This window comes from Emydura macquarii, unplaced genomic scaffold, assembly GCF_026122565.2.
Source record: "Emydura macquarii macquarii isolate MOO-44397 ecotype Brisbane River unplaced genomic scaffold, CSIRO-AGI_Emac_v2 contig_3047, whole genome shotgun sequence".
Classification (NCBI taxonomy): Eukaryota; Metazoa; Chordata; order Testudines; family Chelidae; genus Emydura; species Emydura macquarii.
The window spans coordinates 23,459-49,339 of NW_027133184.1; the positions used below are offsets into that span (position 1 = coordinate 23,459).

Below are 25,881 nucleotides of genomic sequence, written 5' to 3' on the forward strand. Positions count from 1 at the left end.
CTTTGACTTCCTCAGGGAGCTGATGGGCAAGATCCCCTGGGAGGCTAAGATAAGGGGGAAGGGAGTCCAGGAGAGCTGGCTGTATTTAAAGAAACCTTACTGAGCGTGCAGGAAGAAACCATCCCTATCTGCAGAAAGAAAAGCAGCTATGGCAGGCAACCAGCTTGGCTTAACAGAGAGATCTTCGGTGAGCTTAAACACAAAAAAGAAGCTTACAAGAAGTGGGAGCTTGGACAGATGACGAGGGAGGAGTATAAAAATACTGCTGAAGGTTGCAGGAATGAAATCAGAAAAAACAAAGCACAATCAGAGTTGCAGGTAGCAAGGAACGTAAAGGGTAATATGAAGAATTTCTACAGTATGTTCGCAACAAGACAAAGGTCAGGGAAGTGTGGGCCCCTTCCTGAATGGGGGAAGCAACCTAGTGACAGATGATGTGGAAAAAGCAGAAGTACTCAGTGCTTTGTTTGCCTCTGTCTTCACAGACAAGGTCAGCTCCCAGACTACTCCACTGGGCAGCACAGAATGGGGAGGAGGTGAGTAGCCCTCAGTGCTGAAACAACAGGTTCAGGACTATTTAGAAAGGCTGGACATGCACAAGTGCAGTGCATCCGACAGTGCTGAGGGAGTTGACTGATGTGATTGCAGAGCCATTGACCATTATTTTTTAAAACTCCTGGCAATCAGGGGGGTCCCAGACAATTGTAAAAAGGCAAATAGAGTGTCCCTCTTTAAAAAAGGAAAGAGGAGGATCCAGGGAGCTACAGACCAGTCAGCCTCACCTCAGTCCCCAGAAAAATAATGGAGCAAGTCCTCAAAGAATCCATTTTGGAGCACTTGGAGGGGAGGAAGGTGCTCAGGAGCAGTCAGCATGGATTCACCAAGGACAAGTCATGCCTGACGAACCTGATTGCCTTCCTTGATGAGATGACTGGCTCTGTGGATATGGGGAAAGGGGTGGAGGTGATATACCTTGACTTTAGCAAACTTTTGATACGGTCTCCCACAGTATTATTATCAGCAAGTTAAAAAGTATGGGTTCGATGAATGGACTATAAGGTGGATAGAACGCTGGCTAGATTATTGGATTCTTAGGATAGTGATCAATGGCTCGATGTCTAGTAGGCAACCAGTATCAAGTGGGTGCCCCAGGGGTTGGTCCTCGTGCCGGTTTTATTCAACATCTTCATTAATGATGTGGAGGATGGGGTGGATTGCACCTTCAGGAAGTTTGCAGATGACACTAAGTTGGGGGAACCGGTAGATACACTGTAGGCTAGGGATAGGATACAGAGCGACCCAGACAAATTGGAGAATTGGGCCAAAATAAATTTGATAAGGTTCAACAAGGACAAGTGCAGAGTCCTGCACTTAGGACGAAGAATCCCATGCACAGCTACAGACTGGGGACCCTCTGGCTAAGCATCAGTTCTGTAGAAAAGGACCTGGCGGTTACAGGGGACAAGAAGCTGGATATGAATCAACAGTGTGCCCTTGTTGCCAAGAAGGCTAATGGCATATTGGACAGCATTAGTAGAAACATTGCCAGCAGATGGAGTGAAGTGATTATTCCCCTCTATTCGGCACTGGTGAGGCCACATCTGGAATATTGTATCCAGGTTTGGGCCTCAACTACAGGCAGGATGTGTACAAATTGGAGAGAGTCTAGTGGAGGGAAACAAGTATGATTGAGTAGCTGGGGCACATGACTTAAGAGGAGAGGCTGAGGGAATTGGGCTTGTTTAGTTTGCAGAAGAGAAGAATGAGGGGGGATTTGATAGCAGCCTTTAACTAGCTGAAAGGTGGTTCCAGGAAGGATGGAACTAGGCTGTTCTCAGTGGTGGCCGATGACAGAACAAGGAGCAATGGTATCAAGTTGCAGGGGGGGAGGTCTAGGTTGGATCTTAGGATCAACTTTTTTACAAAGATCGTGGTGAAGCACTGTATTGGGTTACTTAGGGAGGTGGTGGAATCTCCATCCTTGGAGGTTTTTTAGGCCCAGCTTCACAAAGCTCTGGCTGGGATGGTTTAGTTCGGGCTGGCCCTGCTTTGAGCAGGGGGTTGGACTAGATGACCTCCTGAGGTCCCTTCCATCCCTAATCTATGATTCTATGATTTATACTTAGGAAGGTTTCTCCTTCTCGTAGTTGTAAGAAGAAATCAGCATCCTCATGTGCTGAGGAGTTCCCTCCAAGAACCAGGGTATGGGCTGGGTAGCCAGTTAGGAGAGGCAGGGCGTGGCTGCAGGGAATTGAGTTAGGAATGCAGGTAGCAGTGTCTGTGAGAAGCTGGAGAACTGTGAGGTGAATTGCCACCACGGTACAAAGGTATCAGCTGTAAAGAGGAGAGTAGACATCTGTTCAGAGTGCTGGGCAGGACCCGTATAGGCTCAGTCATGGTGTGTAATGGAACCAGTGACCCTGAGCAATGTGAGAGAGAGTCCTGGAAGCTATTTGTAAATTATTAAGAAGAAGGTTTCAATCCACAGCTTCTTTGGTAGGTTTCTCTGTAAGGATCCCAGTACCAGCCAGTGAAGAAGTACTATGGAGACTCAGTGCATGGGTGAGAAGATGGGGCAGAGAGGGGAGCTGCACCTTCATTAAGCAGTGGGGGTCCCTTTGGTGAGGGGAGAAGCAGAGGATCACAGTGGCCTCTTTGGGTCTTAGAAATCCATGGATCTATGACTTGGAACCAGAAGACGGGCTCCATTGAGCCACAAGGAAACCAGACTGGCTGGCAATAAATATTAAGTTTTCCAGTGAATTATTTTTTTCCCACAGGGCATCTGCCACTGTCTGTGCCCAGGATGGATGAAAGGGGGATGTGCAGTGTCAGGCTGTTGCCTGTACGACCCCTGCCTCATTCACCTTAGAAGCTGGAAGGCCAGTCGAGAATGAGAAGCAGAGCACAGGAAAAACCAGGATGATGTTGCTAAGAGCAGTGACCGTCATGCACTAGAACTTAGTTCTATTCCTACCTCTGCTGCAGACGTCACAGGTGATGCTGAGCAGGTCTCTGAAACCAGTTTTTATGGGGTCTGATTTTCAGAAGCACTGAGCACTCAAAACTGCAGCCAGAGTGCAGGCAAGATGTGGATGCTCAGCTATTCTGCCGGAAGGCAGTGAGGTCTGGTGGAACCAGCACAGGGCTGTGAGTCAAAATATTCAGTTTTCTCCTGGTTGCACTGCTGACTGCACTCCTGGGGTACTTGGGCAAGTCACTTTGCTTTTCTCCCTGTGTCACCATCTGTCAAATGGAGCTAATAATAATACTTCCCCGCCTACGTCCCTGGAGTTTTGTGAGGGTTTATTGATGTCTGGACAGTCCTTTGAACACAAATAGCTCCACAGAAATGATGAGTGCTCTGAAGAGTCAGGCCCTGAGGGTCTCTGGATGGAGCCCAATCACCCGAAATGAGTAGCGTGTTTGGAATTTTGGATTTAATCATTGTAAAATTTTCAAAAGCAACTAAACGATGTGGGAGTCCAAGTGTCATTTTCAGAAGAGACAAGAGGGTGAAATCTCCATGGTTCTTGGACCCCTTCATTACTGGGGGGAAAACATGAGATTTAAGTCATAAAGTCACTTAGGCACATTTCAAAATGTTATTTTTGGACTTCTAAGTGCCTAAGTCACTTTTGAAATGGGCATCATAATAATCTCCCACGGGTGTTATGGAGACAAATTCATTAATGTTTGTGGTGCATTCTGATACTACAGTGACAAGCACCACAGAGAAGCCCATGAAGATATTAATAATTCTGTATTCAGTGCAGTGTGTGTGTATGGTATGTGTAGTAAATAAGGCCCCGGGGCACATTTTGAATAACGAAGATAAGAAGAAATACTCAACCGCTCTCACATGCCCTGAGCACCATCCAGCCGGTTCAGAGAAGGAGGCTGGAGCTGCGGAGGATGATGCATGTGTGTGTGTGAAATAATAGAATGTGTGCATGCAATTAGACTGTATCATAAGGTATATGCACAAGGAAGGGGGAAGGAATTAACGTTGCCTGGGCAATCTGAACTCTGGTATCTCCTAATTCCTGAGCATTTTGCTTTGACTAAATAACACTGTTTAATTTTTTTTTAAGTAAGGTCGACACCCCCAATTTTTTTCCTGTGAGGTATTTCAAATGCAGTATTTTAGTTTTTTAACAGATCCAATATATTGGCATGTGGAAATAGAATGAGAATTTTTGTTTAGATGCTGATTAAAATGTTGATTAACTTCAACTTTTCGGAAAGGAAAAAAAGTCAATTTTCCTTTTCAGTTTTTGGGTTTACAGATTTCCTTTTTCCTCCCCCTTTCTCATTTTCATCTTTTTTTCACTGTAAAAAGCTAGAAATTTTTTTTTTTAAGGTGTAAGAAAGCAGGGGAAATTTTGTTTTCAATGGGAAAGGTGTGAGAAAAGTAAAAAAGCAGAGTAAGAGAAAGCAGGACTTTCTCTGTGTCGTGCTCCCGAAAATAGCCTCAGGACCACTTGTGAGAGAAAGGAAATGGTTATTTTCAGCAGTTTATAATTCAGCCAAACCTGGAAGGAATTTCACTGCGCTAGAGAAAGGCACTTTCCTGGCCCCAGCACTGACCTCTTGCCCAATTGCAAAGGCCTGCTGCAAACAATGAGGGACTGAGAACTTCTCAAGAAGGTGTTGAGAATATTTTATAACAGGAAGTGTGAAGCAACCTCTACATTGGCGGTCGCTACTACCTCCCCCTCTAATTACTGGTTTTTCCCCTGCTCCACTGCCCTGAGTAAGGATTTAGTTGCTGTCCTTTTTACTGGAGAATCCAGGGCTTTCCAAGGTCACATCTATTCTTATGTGAAAATATTATTTACTTTAATTTTATTTTTAATATATTTACGGTTATTAGTTTAATAACTAGCTCCCCTTCTCCTTCCTGTGCCCTGCTCTAGGGGGCAGTGTCACACACTGAGGGGCAGGTGTCATGAATCCAGCATTTCTCCTGCACTTACCTGAGCAATTCACACCAGCGTCATTGTCGTGTGAGCACTGAGAGGCCCCCAGGGCAGTAACTGGGCAATGCCCCAAATGGGGTTCACTCCCTTTACAGTGAAACGTGTCTGTCCAGACAGAGCCAGTTCCCTTCCCAAAATACCCTCCTCCCGGAGCCGATACAGCGAATCCACAGTCGAGCTGATGACAGAGAACGTTGGCGTCTGGTAAATCCCAGCGTGAGTCACAGACAGTTCCCCAGGCACCAAGAACCTGGATCTCCACCCGCCCTGAGCACGCTGAGCTGCCATTCACCAGCCGGAACCCTGTGTGCCAGGGGAGAAGGGAGAAAGGGTTTAGAGAGGGAGCCTTGGAGCTATTTCATACCAAATAGTGAAAGAAAAGAAAATCAGGGGGCATTTGATCCCTTTCTCATTATCTTGTATTGTTTGGGTTTTTGATCCAACCCTATCAAAACCAGATCCCTACACAGTGAGATCATAACATTCATTCGCTTGAATCTAGAACACACATCACTGGAATTTTAAAGACATTGCGCTGAATTCTTACGTGAGCATGTGACTCCGGCATCTTTTGCGTGTAAGCATGTCTGTTTCACTCGTGGTATCCTGGGACAGGAAAACAGGAGAGACTCATTCCCCACACAATGGAATTTTTCAGTCCCGATCAGCCCTTCTCCTTCTCCAAAGCGAGCTCCTCCTGGGGTAGATAGAGCTATTCCACACTGTAGCTCATTACAGATAACGTTGGCAATGTTGAGATCAAAGTATGCATCACAGACTGTGGTCCACGTGTTTCCATGTATGATTTCCACACGTCCCGAGCAGGCACTGTCCCCTCCAACCAGCCGAGGTTTAATGTGTTCTAGAAAGTCAATGAAGGCTGCAGATTATAAAGGGATCTTTGGGAGTTAGGTTGCTCCATTGGCTTAGGACTTTGCCTAAAAGCTCATTCTGGTTCAGTGGCCAAGTGAAGGCAGCAATAGAGATAAAAAGGTAACATATAAAAAAAAAATGGGGAATTTGTTAGCTATCAATCTACATTAGAAGTTATGATATGTACGGAACATATAAGGGAAACCACAGGCATCAGGGTAAATCCGTGACTGGCAGGGCTAAGAACAATAGGAAGGAGCTTTTTCATGTATATTAGAAACAAAAAACAAACATGCAAACAATTCCTAACATTGGTGTAGGCCCATTACAGATGAGGATGGTAAAGTTGTTAATAATGATGCTGTAAAGGAAGAGGTGTTCAATAAATATATGTGGTTTTGGAGAGAAGCAGGATGCGTGTTCATATCATGTGAAGAGGATGAAGCACTCTGTAGCCCACTGGTAACTAAGGAGGATGTTCAAGAACATCTACTAGGGATAAACATTTATTTTTATATCAGAAGACCTCAATAGCTGATAAAACCACAGAATAATAGAAATGCAGGGTTGGAAGGAACCTCAAGAGATCGTCTAGTCCATCCCTGCACACCAAGGAAAGCTTAAATGTATCTATGCCATTCCTAGGTATGCAAATGTTTGTCTAACTTGTTGTTAAAAGCCACCAATGATGGGGGTTAATTTCCCTTGGTATCCTATTCCAGTGCTTAATTACCATTATAGTTGGAAAGATTTTCCTAATATCTAATCTGAATCTCTCTCCCTGCAATCTAAGGTGATTATGTCTAGTTCTATCCTTGGTGGACATGGATAACAACTGAGTTACAGAATTTCCCATATTTGAAGGCTGTTATCAAGTACCCCCTCAGTCTTCTCTTTCCCTAGACTAAAAATGCCATTTTTTTCAATATTTCCTCATAGGTCATGTTTTCTAAACCTCTTATTATGTTTGTGTCTCTCCTCTGGACACTCCCCAATTTGTCCACAACTTTCTTAAAGGGTGATGTGCAAAACTGGACACAGTACTCCAGCTGAGGCATCACCAGTTCTAGGTAAAGAGGGACAATTACTTTCTGTTTCTTCCATATGACATTCTTGCAATACAAGCAAGAATGACATTTCCCTTTTTTGAAACAGCATCACAGTTTTTCAATTTGTGATCCACTAAAACCCCAAGATAATATTCAGCAGAACTGCATTATATCCTGTTTTGGTGCTTTTGCATTTGATTTTTCCTTCCTAATTGTAGGACTTTGCACTTGTCTTTATTGAATTTTAACTTACTCATTTCAGACAAATTGCAGGAAACATGCTATCACCACAATAATGTTCAATATGCCAAAAACACCTTACATGGCATACTTTGCATCAGACAACACACAGTTACACTGCAGAGGTGAACATGAATGATACACAAATCACACTGTCATGCTGTCTGGATAAGGGGGGCCCCTCAGGTGTATTCAGGAGCTCCGATTACTCCTTTCTATACCAGTCTCGCGTTGGGGGTGTCATGTGGGCTGGCTTGAGAGGGGGAGCAGTTAGTATATTGTGTGACATCTGGATGGCGGAATCATAATAATCCATGTGGGATATGCCATGTCAGGTACTGTTCGGAAGGTTATAATATGCTAAGTAAGATAATAATACTTATGTCCATGTGTGATATGTGAAATGGAAGTTATAGATGTATTTGAGATATCTGTGTTTCAAATTGTGCTGCCTGGGCAACACCCCAGATAGGATGGCCGCAGAACAATGGCCAGCGTAATGGCCCATTAAGGCATTCCCAGGTACACGGGAAGGCCCAGAGAGAGAAGCCAGCATCACCAATGAGTCACCAGAACCTGCTTACATGACTGGACCCTGGGCACACCTGAAGAGTCACCAGGATTGGCCCATGTGACTCTGGACTCCATTTTGGTTCTTGTGACTGTCCACAGGCTGCATGGCCCGGGGAGGGGGTTTATAAGATCAAACCACAGAATCCATTTTGTCTATGATCCTGTCCAGCTGCAGACACACACCTACCTCTGGATCTACTCATCTTGCAACTGAACCGAAGGACTTAGACCCAGCCAGGTACTGGATGCGAACCAGAGGGAACTATACAAGCCTGCAACTCCACATTTCTTCCAGAAACCTGATGTAAATGGACTTTTAATCATTTGTATATCTGTGATTTACTTTAACCCTTTAACATTTCTCTCATGGTTTATTTCTTTCTTTTCACAATAAACCTTTAGTTTAGATACTAAAGGATTGGCGGCCAGCGTGGTGTTTTAGGTAAGATCCAAACTTATATTGAACTGGTGCTGTGGCTGATCCCTTGGGGTCAGAGGGATCCTTTTTAGTAAAGAGAAGAGAGTTTAAATAACTGGTCTCTTTACTGGACCTAGTGCTGATTTGGGAGCCTGGAGCTGAAATGCAGTAAAGGGGGCTGTGGGCATTTGTGGACTGGCTTCTTGATATCCAGTGTGGGGAAATCAGAAGCAGTTCGTGGCTGGTTGGGAAGCCGGGCTTCAGTGTCACCCACCAGCGGGGGAGAATCTGCTCTCCTTTTGCAGCCTGCCCTGATCTTGGCATTATCAGTTGGCTACCCTGGGCACGGACGAGTCACACGCACCATAAGGGCGTACATGTGGTACAGCGTGTCACAATCATATGCTATTTTTTCCACAGGACACTTGCCTCATTCATTGCACAGGACACACGGTGCTCACTGAATGGAAAGATGGTCAATAGTTCTTTTTATACTCATTTTACATGTGTGGCCCCAGCCCCCGTGTACTGCACGCCATCCAAACCCTACTCTGAATACTAAATTATTCATTTCCTCCTGGGCTTGTCTATAGTGCTCATTTCTATACTACCTGAGTGATTCACACACATCAGTGTATTTCTCTTCACAACACCCCTGGGAGGTAGGGAAGTTTTATTATCTCCATTTTACACATGGGGAACTAAAGCCCAGAGACGTTATGGCCAAACTTAACACAAGTGTCCATTAATTCTGGGTGCCCAATTTAAGACACTCGGGTCCTGGTTTTTCCGAGTACTTAGGCTTGTGCAGCACAGATCCCACTGACTTCGGTTTACAGCAGCGAGTGCTCAGCACTCTGCAGATCAGGGTCCATGGTCTCAAGCCAGCCACCCATAATTGTAGGAATATATAGAGCTAGAGACCTCTTGTGAAACATTGCCAAGCGTCATAGAAACGCTGTGGCAGAGGCAGGGCTAGAATCCAGTTTCCCAGAGCAGCATACAACTGCGTTAACAATGAGACCTTCCTTTCTCTTCCTGCAATCCTCTGCCTCATACAGTGCACACTCTACAGTTTCTGCAACAACAGGCTGGGGTGCTACAGACAACAGCTTCCTGCACTCCACAACCCTGACTCACAGCACTGTCTCTCCTGTACACTGATTGAGGCAGGGATCCTGTGGAGAAAATAATTACATGAGAACATGCCAAAGACTGTATCTTAATGCTTACGTACAAGGTGGCCAAAATAAAGTTACAAAGGCAACTTTAATTTGCTCATGTCCTTATATTTTACTGCTCAGCTTTGCAAACTTAATGTTCCTTAAAAGTAATGTTTGCTCCATAATTTCCTAAGCTTTTACAAAAGCACCCGGAAAAAAACAAGTTGCATCACATGGTATCATATTGACCCCAAGTGGGTCACCATGGGGGTTGGAACCTTTAGATCCACCACACAAACCTTTCCCACTGCAGCTAATAGACTAACACACAGCAGTAGTAGGCTGTCATCCTCTTTGCAGACCAGCACCAGAGGGGGATCAGAAGATTTTGTCGGGGGCAGGGGGTTGACAAATATTTGCTGACAGCAGGGGAATGGCAAAACTCAGGGATCCAGGCTCTGGAGAGGTGCATGCTCCAGTTGTCATAGACCCTTCTTACCTTGTTCCCCCAAGACTAGCCCCTCCTCCTCCCTCACCTACAACCTGTCCCAGTCCTGTCTCTTCCCCATCCCTTGCTCTGTGTCTCAGTCCCGTTTTCCTTGTCACCCAGTTCTGTCTCCACTCCTGAAGCTTCTCATGTCCAGTCCCAGTCTTCTTGTCAAACCAGTCCTAGACTTCACCTCTGGCTTCCCCAGGCAAATCCAAGTTTCCCCCTGTTCTCTATGTGCCGCTGCCCTCTGGGATCCTCATCTGATCCGTTTCCTCCCTCATCCTTCCCTTAGGTGGTCCCATCTGCCTCCAGTCCCAGTTTCACTCCCTTGTTGTCTCACCCAGTCTCAGGGCTTCTCTACATACACACTTCATTTGTGGCAAACTGGGGTGTAAACTTAACATAAATTGCCTTCTATGATGAAATGACTGATGAAATGAAAAGCCCTGACTGGGATGATTGAGTTTGGATTGGTCCTGCTTTGAACAGGGGATTGGACTAAATGACCTTCTGAGCTACCTTCCAACCCTAATATTCTATGATTCCATGATACTATGCTACGCCAGATCTACTAGGTACCAGAGATTTTGTAATTTTTTATTGCTGCTTGGTCCAAAATGTTAAAAATAACAATACGGATGTGGGGTGCTCTCTGCTAACTCTAATTCTGGGGAAGCCAAGGATCAACCCATTTCCTGATCATCCTACGAGGGTGGGAATGGGGCTCCATAAATGCCTTACCCCCTGTGCATCTCTGCTCCATAAATGCCTGTCCCCAGCTACTCTGTCCAGGTGTCTGGGTCTGGATTTTAGTCTAAGGGTAAAAATTTCAGAAGTGCCTCAGTGATTTAGGAGCCTAAGTTTCATTTTCAACGTGACTGAGGGCCAGATTTTAAAGGACACTCAGACAGCACAGACAAGCACAGACAGGCAGCTACTGGGATTTTCCAGATCTCCTGGGAATGTGTCACCAGGAACATTTGAAAATCCCTGTGGGCATCTATCTACGTCTTTAGACTCATAGACGGTAAGGTCAGAAGGGACCAATATGATCATCTAATCTGACCTCCTGCACAACGCAGGCCACAGAACCTCACCCACCCACTGCTGTAATAAACCTTTAACCTATGCCTGAGTTATTAAAGTCCTCAAATCATGGTTTAAAGACTTTAAGGTACAGAGAATCCACCAGCAAGTGAGCTGTGCCCCATGCTACAGAGGAAGGCGAAAAACCCCCAGAGCCTTTGCCAATCTGCCCTGGGAGAAAATTCCTTCCCAACCCCAAGTATGGTGATGAGTTAAACCCTGGGAATGTGGGCAAGATTCACCAGCCTGACACCCAAGAAAGAATTCTCTGTAATAACCCAGAACCCACCCCATCAAACGTCCCATCACAGGCCATTGGTATATCTAGCACCAGTGGTCAAAGATCAGTCAATTGCCAAACTAGGCTGTCCCATCACACCATCCCCGCGCTAAATTTATCAATGAAAATCAATATCAATATCAATGAATTTATGAATGAACAACTGCCAGGCACTGCCTGCTGTCTCGGGAGGGACTCGTAGAGCACCAGTGGCAATGAACAGGTCACCAGTGTGAGACGTGCTCGCCTCTCGCAGTGACTGCAGGGCTGTGTGCTCACAGAGGGCTCAGTTCCCATAGCGCTATGAGGCAGCAGCTGCAGCAGTGTGAAGATGGTGTGAAGGGGCCTCACACAACAGCACCAGTGACCTGCCCCCACTGCCACCTCTGAGGTGATTGTTGCCTGTGTGCGGTAGGTGTAACTGCAGCTAGAGCGGCTGGGCCAGTGAGAGAAGAAGCAGGCTCCAAACGAGGATGCGGCTGAACAAAGACGGGTGAGGTTAGCAATATCCGTACTGTGCGTAGTCTCCAGGTGCGATCCTGGGCACATTTGATGCAAGCGACTGGTGTACGCGCGGAGCTGGTGTGCAGAGATCCTGCTCCATAACCAGATTTAACAAGGCCTTGCTCTGTGCTGCCCTCCCCCCGTTCTCTCTTGGGGAGACGTCTCTGTTTTTATTCTCCCCTCCCTGCTACTGCCTTGTGTGTCCAGGATTGCAGCCTGGCACGTAGACTATGGGAATTGCAATGTATTAGCCTGGGTGCGATATGGCTCAATGGCCATACAAGGTTTGTGTGGGTGCAGGGTGTGAAAGGCACGGAGGGGCCGTGCAGACAGGAGAGGTGGGGGAGAGGGAAAGTGGCAAAGCAGCGGAGCTGATACTGACTGGTAAAGTGGGGTCTTTGCACATCCAGCCAGTGCTGGTCAGGGGGTGGGAGGGTCGTTGTGCAGGCCAGTGTGTGTGAGCATTGCCCTAGCACAGACTCTGGACAACTTCCCAGCAGCCGTGTCTGGGAGCAGCGCTCTCAGCTGCGGTGCTGAAGTGGGAATTCTGTGTGATATTTTAATGAAGGGCAGGCAGGGCAGTGACTTACCTGACTAAGCATTGCCACCCGCTCAGTGCCAAAAGGTTAACACGCTCTATGGGAGCAGAGCTGAAGACATGTCACTGAACAGTCTGGGGTGGGATGAATGGGTCGTTACAGGACTGGGTGCAGCCCACCCCATCCATGGAGGCTCCAGACAGACAAGGGGACCTCCGGGACTGAACAATCGACATCTTACAATGGGAGACTTCAGCAGGCAGCAGCTGTGAACTCAGCAGGGGTCGGCAGGAGGATGACAGCAGACCGAGCAGTGACAGGAGCCTAGGATAAGAGCTGGTCTTTGCAGAGACACGGGAGCTCACCCGGACTGAGAGACAAAGGGACAGAGAAGAGAGGAAACCACGACGGGGGCAGCAGCATGGCTCAGGGGATCCCTGACTTGGCCAGTGTGGACTGTATCTTAACCTTTGCTTCTTCTCTGTGCTGACCTAAGGACTTCCCAGTGCTGGGTTCCAGCTGACTAATAAATCCTGCTCTGTTTTGAAAAGGCTGCCCGGCGTCACTGCAGATACTGGCTGAGCTGCATTGGTCCCTGATGAGTGTAAAAGTCTCTGAGCAGGAGTCTGTCTCAGCTGGACTCACTGGGCAGAGCTCACAGCCTGAAACAGGAGCGCTGGAGACCAGGGGCTCTGACTTGGAGACGTTCAGGCAGCCTGACCTACCCTTAAGGAACAGTCAGACCCGTGGGGGCTCTGGCCCACTGAAGCGGTTCTTCCACGGGACTGTTTATAAGCTGGGGCATAGCACAGCTCCTGTAGCTCTGTGACACCTGCCAAGGCCCAGCTGTGGTGTCCGTGTGTGACAAAGACCCAGCGTGAAGGACACACACTGGTCATTCACACATGAAAGTTAAAGTGCTGAGGAATCTTTTCCTTTAGCGGAAATGTCTCTGTAACTTCAGGACAGTGAGTCTTTACTTCTTAGGTAAGTAATTTTCAATACTACACGTGAGGGGTCACTCAACTTATGTGCTCATCAGTTGCTCTGGTACCAAGATGGGTTACATCCCTTGAAAGGAGGTGCACTGGAGTGGGACGAATGGAGCGAGGGTTTCTCAGACAGGCAGGTTTCCACTTTGTGTTTATTCAGCTTTTGCCCTGGGAACTGCTTGTGATTCACTCCCAGACAGCCGGTCGAGTTCCTTGGTACCCTCTGGACATGCCCCGAATCCCCCAAGCAGCAGCGACAGGCCCAGACATTGCGGGTTCACAGTCCCAGAGCTGCCGCAGAGGGACAAGAACAGGCCCAGCAGGGAATGGGGTGTGGCTGCCAGGCTCCCACTTTTGGCTTCTCCAGTCGTGCAAAGGAGCTCCCCTCTGCACGGCCACGTTTCTGGTATAGACACAGTGCAGATAATGACGGTGCCGCTCAGTCACTTACACCAGGATCAGCCCAGACACTGCAGCTGCAGAGCTCACTTCACACAGGAAACCCAGAATCTAGCCCAGAGAGAGACCCTGGCCCTGCTGTGTCATTGCACCAGTGCTCAACCTGGCGCAGAGACTGAGAGGGGAGCCAATGCAGCTCCCTGTGCTGGGGTTACTCCTCTGTAGGGCCTGGGCAGTCTGAGGGAAGGGTGGGGGCTTCTGGTGACTGTGGCCCATTTGTGCTGACACAGCCTGGCCCACGAGGGCACAGGGCAAGGAGTGAACTCCCCCCGCAGTTTCTGGGACCCTGTCACTGAGTGGGATAGTAAGTGAGTGGCAGGGAGGGAGGGGGAGACACACAGAGAACTGACCCCCGCACTCAGGTGTGACCTCACCAATGCTGGTGCTCAGTGACTAGCAGAGAGGTGCAGACTGAGCGGTCAGCACACAGAGGGGTTATTGCTCTTCAGCCAGCCACAGACACCCCTGTTCCTACACTGACGTGTCACCTGTGCCGGGGGCTGTTTCTGTCAGTGCACTGGTCACTCCGGTCAAACGCAGGCATGTTTCCCGCACACCCTCTGGTGAAGCCAGGTTCTGTATAAACATTTATTTCCCAAATGCAGCGTGCGGAGGGAGATGGATCCAGTCTGCACCACATTACCACCCTGCCTGGGAAGGCCGCCAGCTGGGCTGTGGAGCCAAGATCTACGCACCACACGGGAGTTTTGTGCCGGACCCTGCGGGGGATTTGGGGAAGGAGGGCACGGCAGCCGTGTGGGGCAGTGCAGCCAGTTTCTGCCCCCTGCACCTGCCCCAGCTGTCTTGGCCCCTCCCCCTTGCCACGGTCAGGCTCAGGGCTCCTCCCCTGCTGCCTCGGTGAGCTCTGGGGAAAGCTCCACAGCTCTCGCCCCCACTGGCTCCGGTCCCAGCTCCAGCAGCCACAGGCAGGGTCACGGCTGCTGCTGCTGCTGCCCTGAGGAGACACTGGGCTGCTGTACACAGACACCTACCAGCACAGCTCTGCTAAGGGGCCATCCCCCACCCCACACTTAGCCCACAACAACTGCCCCACCTGCCCCCTGTCGGCGGCCCAGAGGATGGGGCAGCTTCTCATCCCATCTGCCCAGGGAGCTCAGGAGAGACTGGTCAGCTGCACCCTGACCCAGTGCGGGCACGACCCAGCTCTGAGCCACCGGGACTGTCACACACTTTGGGGTCAGTCCCTTCTCCCTCCTGGGGAGTGTCCTACAGGGGCAGGCTGGCCGAGTCCTTACCTGAGCAGATCACTCCGGTATCAAAAGAATGAGAGCAGGAGAATGTACCCCATCCTGCATGTGTGCAATCCCAGAGAGCTGCCTCGTCACCACCACAATCAACACGAATCAGCCACGTCGGTCCAGATCCTGCTCCAAAATGAGCATTACGAGGGGCACTGACAGCAGATCCACATCCCAACTGTTTACAGACAACACCAGCATCTTTCATGTCCCAGCCATTGTGACACACTGTCCCCCACTGATCGTTGTGTTTAACCTCCACTCTCCCAGCACAGGGGCTGCCTCCATTCGCTAGCCGCAGCTCGTCAGCACCTGCAAAGAGACACAGAGCAGGTTAGAGCGAGCAGGGAGCCCCTCCCCAGCGTTGTCACAGCAGAGTCCGCGCCCGGCAGCAGGGATCCGCGCCCAGAGCCATGAGACGGGGACGTGCCCAGAGCTGCCTCGTGGAGCCACCTCCTCACTCTCAGGGCCTCACACGGGCTGTCAGTGCTGCAGTGCTCGCCATTTTATCGCCACGCTGCCATTTGGGGGTTTTCACCTGTCTCGTGATAACAGGATGGAAGGCGCCAAGTCACCGAGTTTCCCTGAGTCCAAATGGCGCCAGCTCCTGTCACTGTCAGTGGGGCTGGACCTGGTGAGATGCTGCCATCTCCCCACAGTCTGTCAGCGTGTGGGGGAGTCACTCCGCCCTGAGCAAAGATGGCTGCCAGCTCCCACTGTTTGCAATGGGACTGAAGCCCACAGGGAACATGGCTGCCCCATGTGGCTCAGGGGCTGGACAAGCCCCAGGGACTGAGATGGGCAGCAGAGACCCTGTGAAAGGAGGGTGGGAGTGAGGGGAGCAGGGCACTGGGGGATCAGGAGGCAGATTCAGGGGTTACAAGGGAATGGGGTGCAGGTGGTGGTGGGCAGGAGAGAGGCAGGAGAGAAGGTGGGGGGACTGGGGGAAGGGGCAGGAGGAAGGGATGGGGAGGGGGCTGGAAAGGGTGTTAGGAGGAGGGGAGAGGAGGGTGTCTACTATAGGCAGTCAAGAGGCAGGGGAGGGGAGGAGGGTCTAGATAAGAAGGAAGGCAAAGGGAGTGGGGGGCAGGGAGGTGGGGGTCTGGAGCAGAGGGGCATGAGGAGTATGGGGAGGGGAATGGGGTCTGGAGTAGGGGGCAGGATGGAGAGTAGAGAGGGGAAGAATAGGGGGTTTGGAGCAGGGAGGGAGGGGCTCCAGCGTGTGGGGTGTGCTTCTCAGTCTCATGCAGAGAAGTTGTGGGGTGGGGTGGGGTGGCGGGAACCAGGGAAGGCTAAACCAATCCCAGCGTGTTACGGTGACATGACAGTTGAGGTGAATGGTTGATGTCAGTGTGAAGGTCTCCGATATCTGTCTGTAACTCACCCCTGAACAGTAACAAAAATTCTGTGTGCGAGCGTGAACCAGGCTGCGTTAATGAGCTCAGTGGGTCCCAAACTATTTCCCAGCCAGGGGAAATGAATCAGGAGTGAAGACAGTGCCAGATGATGGATGGCAGTTCTCCCATCACAAGGGTAAGGGGACGGTAAGCAGAGTCTCCAGCTGAGCAGCTGGGGGAGTTGTGCAGTTTGGGAGCCTTAAAGGTCACATTTTCAGCCTGCAATTCTCACCCCCTCTCTGGCAGAGGGGTAGAGGGGAGTGAAAGAGTCCAAAGACAAACTGACTGACAGACTGGATCGATTTTATAGTAACACGATTTTTGATTTGTGGAGCGTTGGCCTATCCTTGATATTTTCTCATTTCTTTCCCTGGACCCCCCATAATTTTACAAATTTCTTTGTCTGCACAGTTTAAATAGGTCAATACTGTGATGGTCTTCTGGCAAAGACTGATGTGGCCTCAATTCAGTGCTCATGGAGGAGGATTTGGGCATTGGGAAAAAGGGAAAAGTAGCTACATGGTGATATCATAGAAGATTAGGGTTAGAAGGGACCTTCAGAGGTCATCTAGTCCAACCCCTGTTCAAAGCAGGACCAACCCCAGATAAATCATCCCAGCCAGGCTTTGTCAATCCTAAAAACCTCTAAAGATGGAGATTCCACCACCTCCTGGTAACCAATTCCAGTGCTTCATCACCCTCCTAGTGAAAAAGCTTTTCTTAGTATCAAACCTAGACCTCCTGCACTGCAACTTGAGACCATTTTTCCTTGTTCTTTCATCTACTACCACTGAGAAAAGCCTAGTTCCATCCTCCCTGGACCCCACCTTCAGGCAGTTAAAGGCTGCTATCCAATTCCCCCTCACTCTTTTCTGCAGACTAAACAAGCCCAGTTCCCCCAGCCTTTCCTCATAAGTCATGTGCTCCAGCCCCTAATCATTTTTGTTGCCCTCTGCTGGGACTCTTTCCAATTTGTCCACATCCTTTCTATAACAGGGAGCCCAAAACTGGACACAATACTCCAAAGGTGGCCTCACCAGTGCCATATAGAGGGGAATAAACCCTTTGTACTTGTCCTTCTTGAACTCCATCAGATTTCTTTTGGACCAATCCTCCAGTTGGCCTAGGTCCCTCTGTATCCTATCCCTACCTCCCAGGGTATCTACCACTCCCCCCAGCTTAGTGTCATCTGCAAACTTGCTGACAATGCAATCTACCCCATCCTCCAGATCATTAATGAAGATGTTGAACAAAACCGGCCCCAGGACTGACCTCTGGGGCACTCTGCTTGTGACCGGCTGCCAGCTAGACATGGAGCCATTTAACACTACCCGTTGAACCTGATGATCTAGCCAGCTCTCTATCCATTTTATAGTCCATTCATCCAACCCGTACTTCTTTAACTTGCTGATAAGAATACTGTGGGAGACTGTATCAGAAGCTTTGTCACTAGGTTGCCTCCCCTATTCTGTAAGGGGCCCATATTTTCCTGATCTTCTTTTGTTACATATCTGTAGAAACCCTTCTTGTTACCTTCACGTCTCCTGCTAGCTGCAAATCCAATTGTGCTTTTGCCTCCCTGATTTCACCCCTGCCTGCTCGAGCAGTATTTTTATAGTCCTCCCTGGTCGTCTGCCCGAATGTCCACTTCCTGTCACCTTCCATTCTGTGTTTAAGCTTCCTTTTTGTGCTTCCCCTGCACTGTACAATCCCCTGCCTCACTGTGTCTGCGTCATGTGAAGCAAAGTCAAATTTGCCATAGAAAATAAAAAACATTCAGGGAATGAAGCACATTGGCTCATAAATCCAACAAACATACATTCAAACAGAACATGGGCTGGACATCACTACATGAAACTATCCCACAAATAACTGCACAGTAATTTATACCTCACACGGCAACAATTGTCCATCTCCTGCACTGTCAAGCTGATCACCAGGAGTCACCATAGAATTCTCTGATTTTTAGTCATGTACAGTTGTACCTGGGCTCTACTCCCAGCATGTTATATTCGAACTGCTTGGGAATTTGAAATATAAACTCCAGGTAATTTGCTAGATAGTCTGTTTGCTGAGGAATTTCTGGGTATTAGACCCCTACTCAGTGCACAGTTACTGAGCTGTCTGTGCAATATACGTTAGGGCAGGTTTTTCTCTAAGACAATAATTTAGACTCATGATTCAGCTTTAGCTTGATTATCAGCTTTAGCTTCAGTAACACCACCCCAACAGGTTCTAATCTCTGTATTATTTAAATCAGATCAGTTATAAGCCAATTTTGAATCAGTTTTTAGTCTTTGGGTTAGATTCACTCCCTGATGCACCCGCACGTGCTGCTAACAGGTCTGGATCCCCCACTGGTGTTAAGTCTGCCCAGAGCTGGGACACAGCATGGCAAAGAGCCTGCAACCCCCTGTGCTGGGGGAATGAGAGCAGCCCTGAAACTGGGCAGGGGCAGCCTGGAGGGCGAAACCAATGTGGCCATGAGATGCCCTGATACAGCACCTCTGCCCTGCAGCTTGTGCTGGTCGGGCTTCTCTACTAGGATTCAAAGCTTCTCTGCTCCCACAGAAACCCTGGGGCAGGGAGGCAGGGCTCCTTCGGGATAAATCTTCCTGCTGGCACAACTTCCAGTACCCTCGTGAGCACAGGGCATTGCACACTGCACCCCAACACACACACACACACACACAGAGACACACAAACACGTATACACCCCACTCTGTGTGGGAGGAATCAGCTCTGGGCTCATTGGGTCAAATCCTGCTCACTTCACACATGCAAAACTTCCGCTGACTGCAGTGAGTGACTGGGGGAGTGAGGAGCCAGGACTCGGCCCTTGGAGCTGTTGGCTTTGGACCAAACAGACATTTCTGTTGGATCCCAAATTACGGATGTATTTATTTGGAGTTAAAATACTAAAGCGAGGCCTAGCCAAGGCTCTAGGCACCCGGACAGCATTGACAGCACACGCAAATCCCAGCAGCATCGACCATATCAACAAGAACTCAGCCAGCCGGACACCTACAGAAACTCCTTCCCACCCCTCTCTCGGTATGTCAGGCACAGCCTGGGTCCTCCCCAAATGCCCCATCAGAAACCTGTGTTTGCCAGTGTGCCAGGAAGTCATAAACCTGGGCTATTTTGGCCAAAAGGGAAGAGCAAGTTGCTGAGCCCTGGAGTCACAGAGAGCACCTAGCCAGGCACCCACCCCTCTCCTTTATAAAAGGGGAACCAGCTTGGGCACCCTGCAGACTGCAGCTGTGGCAGTACGGCACAGGGGGAGAGGTGATCCTCAAGGAGGCCGGTCCCAGGCCTTTTAGGACCTATAAATCAGAACCAACATCTTAACCTCCACCCAGAGATGGGCAGCGGGTGCAGATCCCACAGCAGTGCTGTAACACGCTCCCAGCCAGAGACCCACTCAGTAAGTGAGCCGCTGCGTTCTGCACCAGTTTGGTCTCTGAATGGTTTAAAGTGCAGCCCCATGCAGAGGTCACTGCAATAATCCTAATCTCCGAGGTAACAGAAGCCTGGGGAACAGTGGCAAGGTCTGCACCTGACAGGAAAGGTCACCACCTCCTAGCCAGACACAGACGGTCAAAAGCTGACTGTAAAAGTTACCATCCTAGTTCCCGTTAACCCAGCTCCCCATCTGAACTAAAGAGGAGACTTACCTGCTGCGTCCTGACTTGTGAGGAGAAGAAGCCACAGCACCGGAGTGCAGAGATGTCCCTTCATTGCCAGCCTGACGTGCTGTCCCCTCCTCTCACTACACTGGCTGCACCTGAACACCCGGCCAGGGCTCCTCTGAGTCTGACAAGTGATAACAAAGCCACGGAAGGGAAATATATAGATTCAGAGGCTGGCACCAGCTGCCAGAAGGAACCAATAGCAAACCCACCTGCCTTTTTAGTTATTATCAGTGGTTTTATCTGTGAATTTCTGCAGCTAAAACATCCAATAAAACTTGAAAGCAACAAACATCACCATATATGAGTGATGAGCCCCCTCCTGACGTCAGCTTTACCACAGCCTCAGAGCATCGTGTAACCCCCTCCCTCCTCCCTTCCTTCCCCCTCCTCATCTCTGGTGCGGGAGAGAAAAGTTCTGTACAAACTGTATCTGTGCTGTGTCTCACCCGATAGATTCTATAGTGTAGTAAACATGAATTGGGAGACATTAGAGGCTGGTAATTTCATAAACTAATGAAGAAATCCCCTGTGCCACAGGTGATCATTACCAGACCAACTCCCGGTGTAGGGCACGGCCTATTGTAGACAAGGACAAGTCACTAGAACTAGGTTGTGCCACTCAGATCAGCTGTTGTAGAAAAGGAATTACCCCAGCGCCATCTGTAACACTGATAGTTCTTAGTGCTCTCTGCACAGTCCATGGCCATGTGTGATAGCCGTCGTCTTTGAGGTTTCCTGCCTAGACCATGGTCATTAGTATTAGAAGGAGAGCTTAGCGCTTCCTGAGCAGGCCATGACTCTCTCTTGCAGTAGCAGGCTGTCCTGTCCTGCACACACCAGGCCCATCAATGCTGTCAGGATGAGGAAGTCTCTTGGAAACAAGTTGACTTCATTCATGTGAGACAGACAATAAATGAGCAGGCGCAAGGCAAGCGGCATTTAGAACAGAATCACGACTGGCTTACACCACACTTACCTCAGGCTGTTCTCTAAAGAGAACTCTTGCAAATACTTGAATTAAGGGAAATGTTTTTAATTCTTTACCTTTGCATTTTCTCCCATACTGCCCTTCCTGTATGCTTGCAGTCTCTACCTGATCCTCCTTCAACTCCATCCTTAACACTCAGTTCAGTTGTGATTCTGGGAAATGACTCAACAAAGAATGGCTTGACAGGTGATAGGGTGTGGCTGTGCCTCTTCCTTCCCTCTCCTCATTTTTACCCTCCTCCCTGCCCCAGTCCTACCATTCCCCCTCACTCTGCTTTCCCCTATTTAAAAAACGATAACAAAAAAGCAGGAAATGGATCCAATTATCACCATGTTACTTTGTTTCTATGTTATTTCTCCCATCTTCAATCCTGGATGTTCTTGAGGAAGCCTGACAGTAAACTTTCTGGAGCTGGGAGTGGGTCTGTATCTGTGACCTGAATGGGCCTTTGCTGTATTACCCGGAGTCTTAAAGAAGAAAGAAGCGAGCTGCACCAGTTAAAAGGCTAAAACAAACTAGCTTAGAATGGAAGTGAAGGCAGCAATACAAATTACACATGTATGTAAACCTTCTGCCAGGCGAGTGGGCAGCAGCGAAGCGCCGAGTTCTATGTTTAGGGGTCTCTGTCAAACTGGCTCAAGCCCCCACCCAATCACCTGGGAAATCACACACTATCCCCTGGGTGCCCCAAAGGGCACTCTCGCAAGCACAGAGTCTGAGTGTAGAAAGTAAACCTTTTAATATCAGAAGGGCAGTAACACAGCACTGGTTTGGGAAACAGTGCAAACAGCATTCATGAACTCAAGGAGCCAAACCCAGCCCAGAGTACAGGGCTTGTCCTTCGCTTCTCCCTTCTCGCTTTCCCCTGTACTGACCAGCGCAGTTGCAATGTTCACCTCTCGGTTGGGCTCAGCCAGTCCCCATCTGCAGGCTCCTGCCAGACACAGGCTTGACCAGGCCTCCTCCAGTGCAGCCTCCTGACACCTCCGGGCCTCACCGAGTCCCCGCTCCTGGTTCCCGCTGTCTGCAGGCCCCCCGCTATCTGCAGATGCTAACCTGCTGGTGCCGACCGATCCCGCAGTCTGCTGGCACTTCTCTGCTGGCATCCACTGCTGGCACTTCTCTGCTGGCTGTCAATGGAGCTACTCAAGTGCTTGGACTTCAGCACCTTTCAGAACTCTGCTGGATTAGGGCCTTCAGAAAAAAATGAAATAAAATATCCTTGTCAGTTTCAGGGGAACTGCACTTGTATTTCCTCTACCTCCCCACGCCTCCCTGGCCCCTGCTGGTTCTGTGACTCCCCATCCCCCTCAGCCCTGCTGCCCCCTCCAGCCTTCCACCCATCTGCCCATCAACCCAATGAGTGGCTCTGTTTCCCAGCTGGAAGATGTAAGTGAGGATCCACCTCTGTAAGCGATGGGGGAGGAAAAATTACTGGTAGAAATATATGTCAGTGGTGGATTTTGTTATTACTCTGGCCCCATGGCCCCCTAAGGCAAAGGGACAGCTATGACCCTTGAGCTACTGGGGATAAAGGAACCTGCAGTATCAGCCCAGGTCAGGACTGTCACTATTGTTACCTTTCCATATGTCTTGTCATTGTGTGGCAGAAGAATAACAGAGGAGGCTAAAATAGAGTTGAGAGGGGCTGATTGTTTTGCCCCAAAACTGGTGGACAGGCCAACTTGAGTGGTGGAGAATGCAGGCAGGGCGAGCAAGCAAGCAGTCTACCAATTGCTCCAACCCCTCAGGCAGGGCGGGCGAGCAAGCAGTGTCCTCAAGTCAGGAGTGCAGGGGACGGTACTCACTCTCTGGGTGGCAAGGAAAAGGGGGAGAGGAGGAGGCCCTAGCAGTGGCAAAGGCATTGCCACTAAGTCAGCGGGGCTCCTGCTGCAACACGCCGACGGGGCTTGCCCCTGTCTCAGCCATGGCTATGGCTGTCCCTGGGCCACTTCCTCCCCGTATCCCCAGGTACCTGTATCTGTGGGATCCTCAGTGTCACTGGTGTAGACCGCCCGTGGCAGGCTCGCCAGTCCCTCGGTGTCAACAGGCGGTAAGGCGGGAAGCTCCTCTGCGAGGGGCAGCTCCTCCAGGTCCCAGGGCTCGGGGGATGGCTCGGCCTCAGGCATCTCCTCCAGGTTAGGTCCGGCCTCGGGGGGGATCTCCCAGCCCTCTGGCTCAGGGGGCTCAGTCCAGTCACTAGGGCCTACAGGCTTGGCCCAGTCCTGGAGGCCTGTAGGCCTTGGCCAGTCTTTGAGGTCCAGGGGCCCTATCCAACCCCTAGCGGGTGGTCGCTTGGGCCTCTCCCGGGGTCTTTGCCCCAGGGGTCACTCACTTGTGGCAGCGGCCCGGCCCAGGCCTTGGCTGGAGACACACATCTGCCTCCAGCAGCAGCTTCTCCATCTCTGAGCTGTGGGGCCTGCTTCTTATAGTCTCAGCTTTGGCCGAGGCTCCACCCCTCTGGTGCTGGATTGGTCGTCCTGCAGGACCTATCCCTAGCTGGCCTCTCGGTTGCTGGGCAGACTGGGTGGGACAGACACGACAAGGTTCTCAGGCAGCTGCAAGGACCTGACTGGTTGATGAGAGCTCCTCTCACTGGCTGGGTGTCCTGCTCCAGCTCCTGGCACTGCTGCTGGGCTGGAGGAGTGATGAGGAGGGAGATGTGGGGAACTGGGGGACGTGGCTCTGCCCTCTGCGAGGTTGGGGGGGGGGGTCTCAGCTCACTCACCTCTCCGGAAGCTGGGATGTGTGCACCCTCGTGGGAGGTGGTTCCCCCAGTCCCTGCCTGCGCAGGCTGCTGTTCTTGTGCTCTGAGGGTCATGCTGGAGATGTCTGCAGCCAGTGGGTGATTTCTAAGGGGTTCCATGGGTGGCACCCCAGGAGGGGCACAGACCGGCTGTTTTGTCCTGGTGGGAAGGCCCACCTGGGTGTGTCCAGGCGGGGAGCACTTGTCAGCCAGCAAGCATCAAGGAATCCTGGGCGAGGTTGGCCCCGGAACCCCAGCCATCCGTGGAGTTGCTGTTTCTGCTAGGAGAGAGGGAGGCACACATGGGACGTGGGTCACGGACGGGTGGGGGAGCGGGGCAGAAAACATTTGGAAACCTCTGGGCTAGCAAGTGTCCAGGATCCATTCTCTGACAACCTGTTTGGGGATGGACTGGAGGAAGAGGATGGAGAGGGAGCAGCACAGAGCCAGGGATCGGATCCACAGCCCGGGAAAGATCCGATCTCCCAGTGCCCACCATCTTTCTTATTACCATGGGGGAAAGTGTAGCATAACAGGGAGGCATTATTCTGTTGTGACCAATAAAATTATTGCTATGGAGGATATTGCATGCAACAGGATGGGGTTGGCTTTGGCTGAGGTCAGTTGCTGTTTACTTCCCCTCCCCCCCACGTGTGACCAAGATGGATTCCAAGCAGGGGGTGGGAAATGTAAACATACAGCTAGTGACTTTGTCTAACGACCCTTGCAGTTATTCCTAGTGCAGAAATGTTAAACGGGTAAAGGCCCAGCAAGTGTGAGTGCGTCTCTTCGCAAGTACTGCTCTCTTTGGTAACACAGTCACTCTGCTGTAATGACACAGATTTATACCTTGACTAACAGGAAAACATGGTCCCAGATGCAGGGAATTGTGAGCCCAGGGCTGAATGAAGAGGTATAGGCACTTCTAGACCTCAGTGCTTGTCCTTTGTGTTCTGTGCATTCACATCACAATGTCCTGGCTGTGTGGGAAGGGAGAATCTGCTCTGCTGTGAGCAGGCCTCTGCATCCTAGTCCAGCTTGTGGTGATGTTTGTTCTAATTTTCACCCACTGGTGGATGATTTCTAAGGGGTTCCAGATCGCCGTGCTGCAGGGAGCTTTTAGATCTGTTGGCTCAAGAAGCCTGGAGTTGTAAGCTAAGGAACTGCTCCTTTTGTTCTCAACACCTCCTGCGTTCGGAGCAGCAGGACTTTGCTCAGCTTGTGTTTGCTATCCTTGCCCTGCCTGAGGACCAGGGCCCCTAGACTGTCTACTGCCCTGCCCTGCCTCATAGACAGCTCATGGCCCTGCCCTGTCTGAGGGCTGGAGTTCCCCTAAAGTTGCTAAGTGCTTGGCCCCACCAAAAGGATCAAGGCCTTATCACTTAACTGGCTAATCCAGTTACTAGACTGTGATCATGGTGATGTGGGGAGGCAGTATGGCCTACCTCTAAGCCAGTGGGGGAGGGATGACCGCCACCGCACTACACTTAATGGCGAATGCAGGCAGTGACCATACCCTTGCGATATGGGGTCCAGAGCAAGTCACGCCCAACCATCCTGGCCACGAAGATGGAAATGGACAAGCTCATCAAATACCTGGCTGAGCGCCAACAACAGCAATAGGCAACCCACCTACAGCAGCAGCAGCAACTGGTGCAACAACTTAGGGCCCAACAATAGCAACCACTTGGGGAGTTGGGAGCCCATCATTGTGACCAGTGGCAACAGTACCTACAGCAGCAAGTAACCCTGCTGCCCAGCTCTAGCGGGACCTGGCCATTGGGGGTGACTGGCCCCTCTGCTCCTGCCATAGTGGTATGGCTGGCCAAGATGGGGCCCAAATATGACCCGGAAACCTTCCTTCTGACTTATGAATGAGTCTTGTCCATTGCTGGGTGGCTGTCTGAACAGTGGGCCAACCTCCTAGCTCTGTACCTGACTGGGGTAGCTCAGACTGCCTGCCTGGAGCTTCCAAACAATGAGGCCCAAGACTATGGGAGAGTGAAGATAGCCATCTTGGAGGCCCTCGACATCACCCCAGAGAGCATCCAGCGACGGTTCTGGGGAAAGATCTACCCACTAGGCACCCAACCCGGTTTCTGACCCAGGAATTAAGCAATGCCTATTAGCAGTGGCTGCAGCCCAAGC

At 50.2% G+C, this 25,881-nt stretch overlaps 1 protein-coding gene across 1 annotated transcript in view; it reads right to left on the minus strand.

Annotated features, from left to right (window-relative positions):
• The window catches only part of LOC137141380 (antigen WC1.1-like), a gene marked incomplete at its 3' end in the record, with an annotated part of 46,432 nt that extends 23,316 nt beyond the window's left edge, over window positions 1-23,116 (minus strand). The window contains exons 1-4 of the mRNA XM_067530241.1: window positions 22,963-23,116; window positions 15,055-15,219; window positions 5,530-5,862; window positions 4,980-5,285 (exon numbers count right to left, since the gene is read on the minus strand). Coding sequence (XP_067386342.1) covers window positions 4,980-5,285; window positions 5,530-5,862; window positions 15,055-15,219; window positions 22,963-23,116 — 958 coding nt within the window. The remainder of the gene's footprint in view (window positions 1-4,979; window positions 5,286-5,529; window positions 5,863-15,054; window positions 15,220-22,962) is intronic.
• Window positions 23,117-25,881: the final 2,765 nt, after the last annotated feature.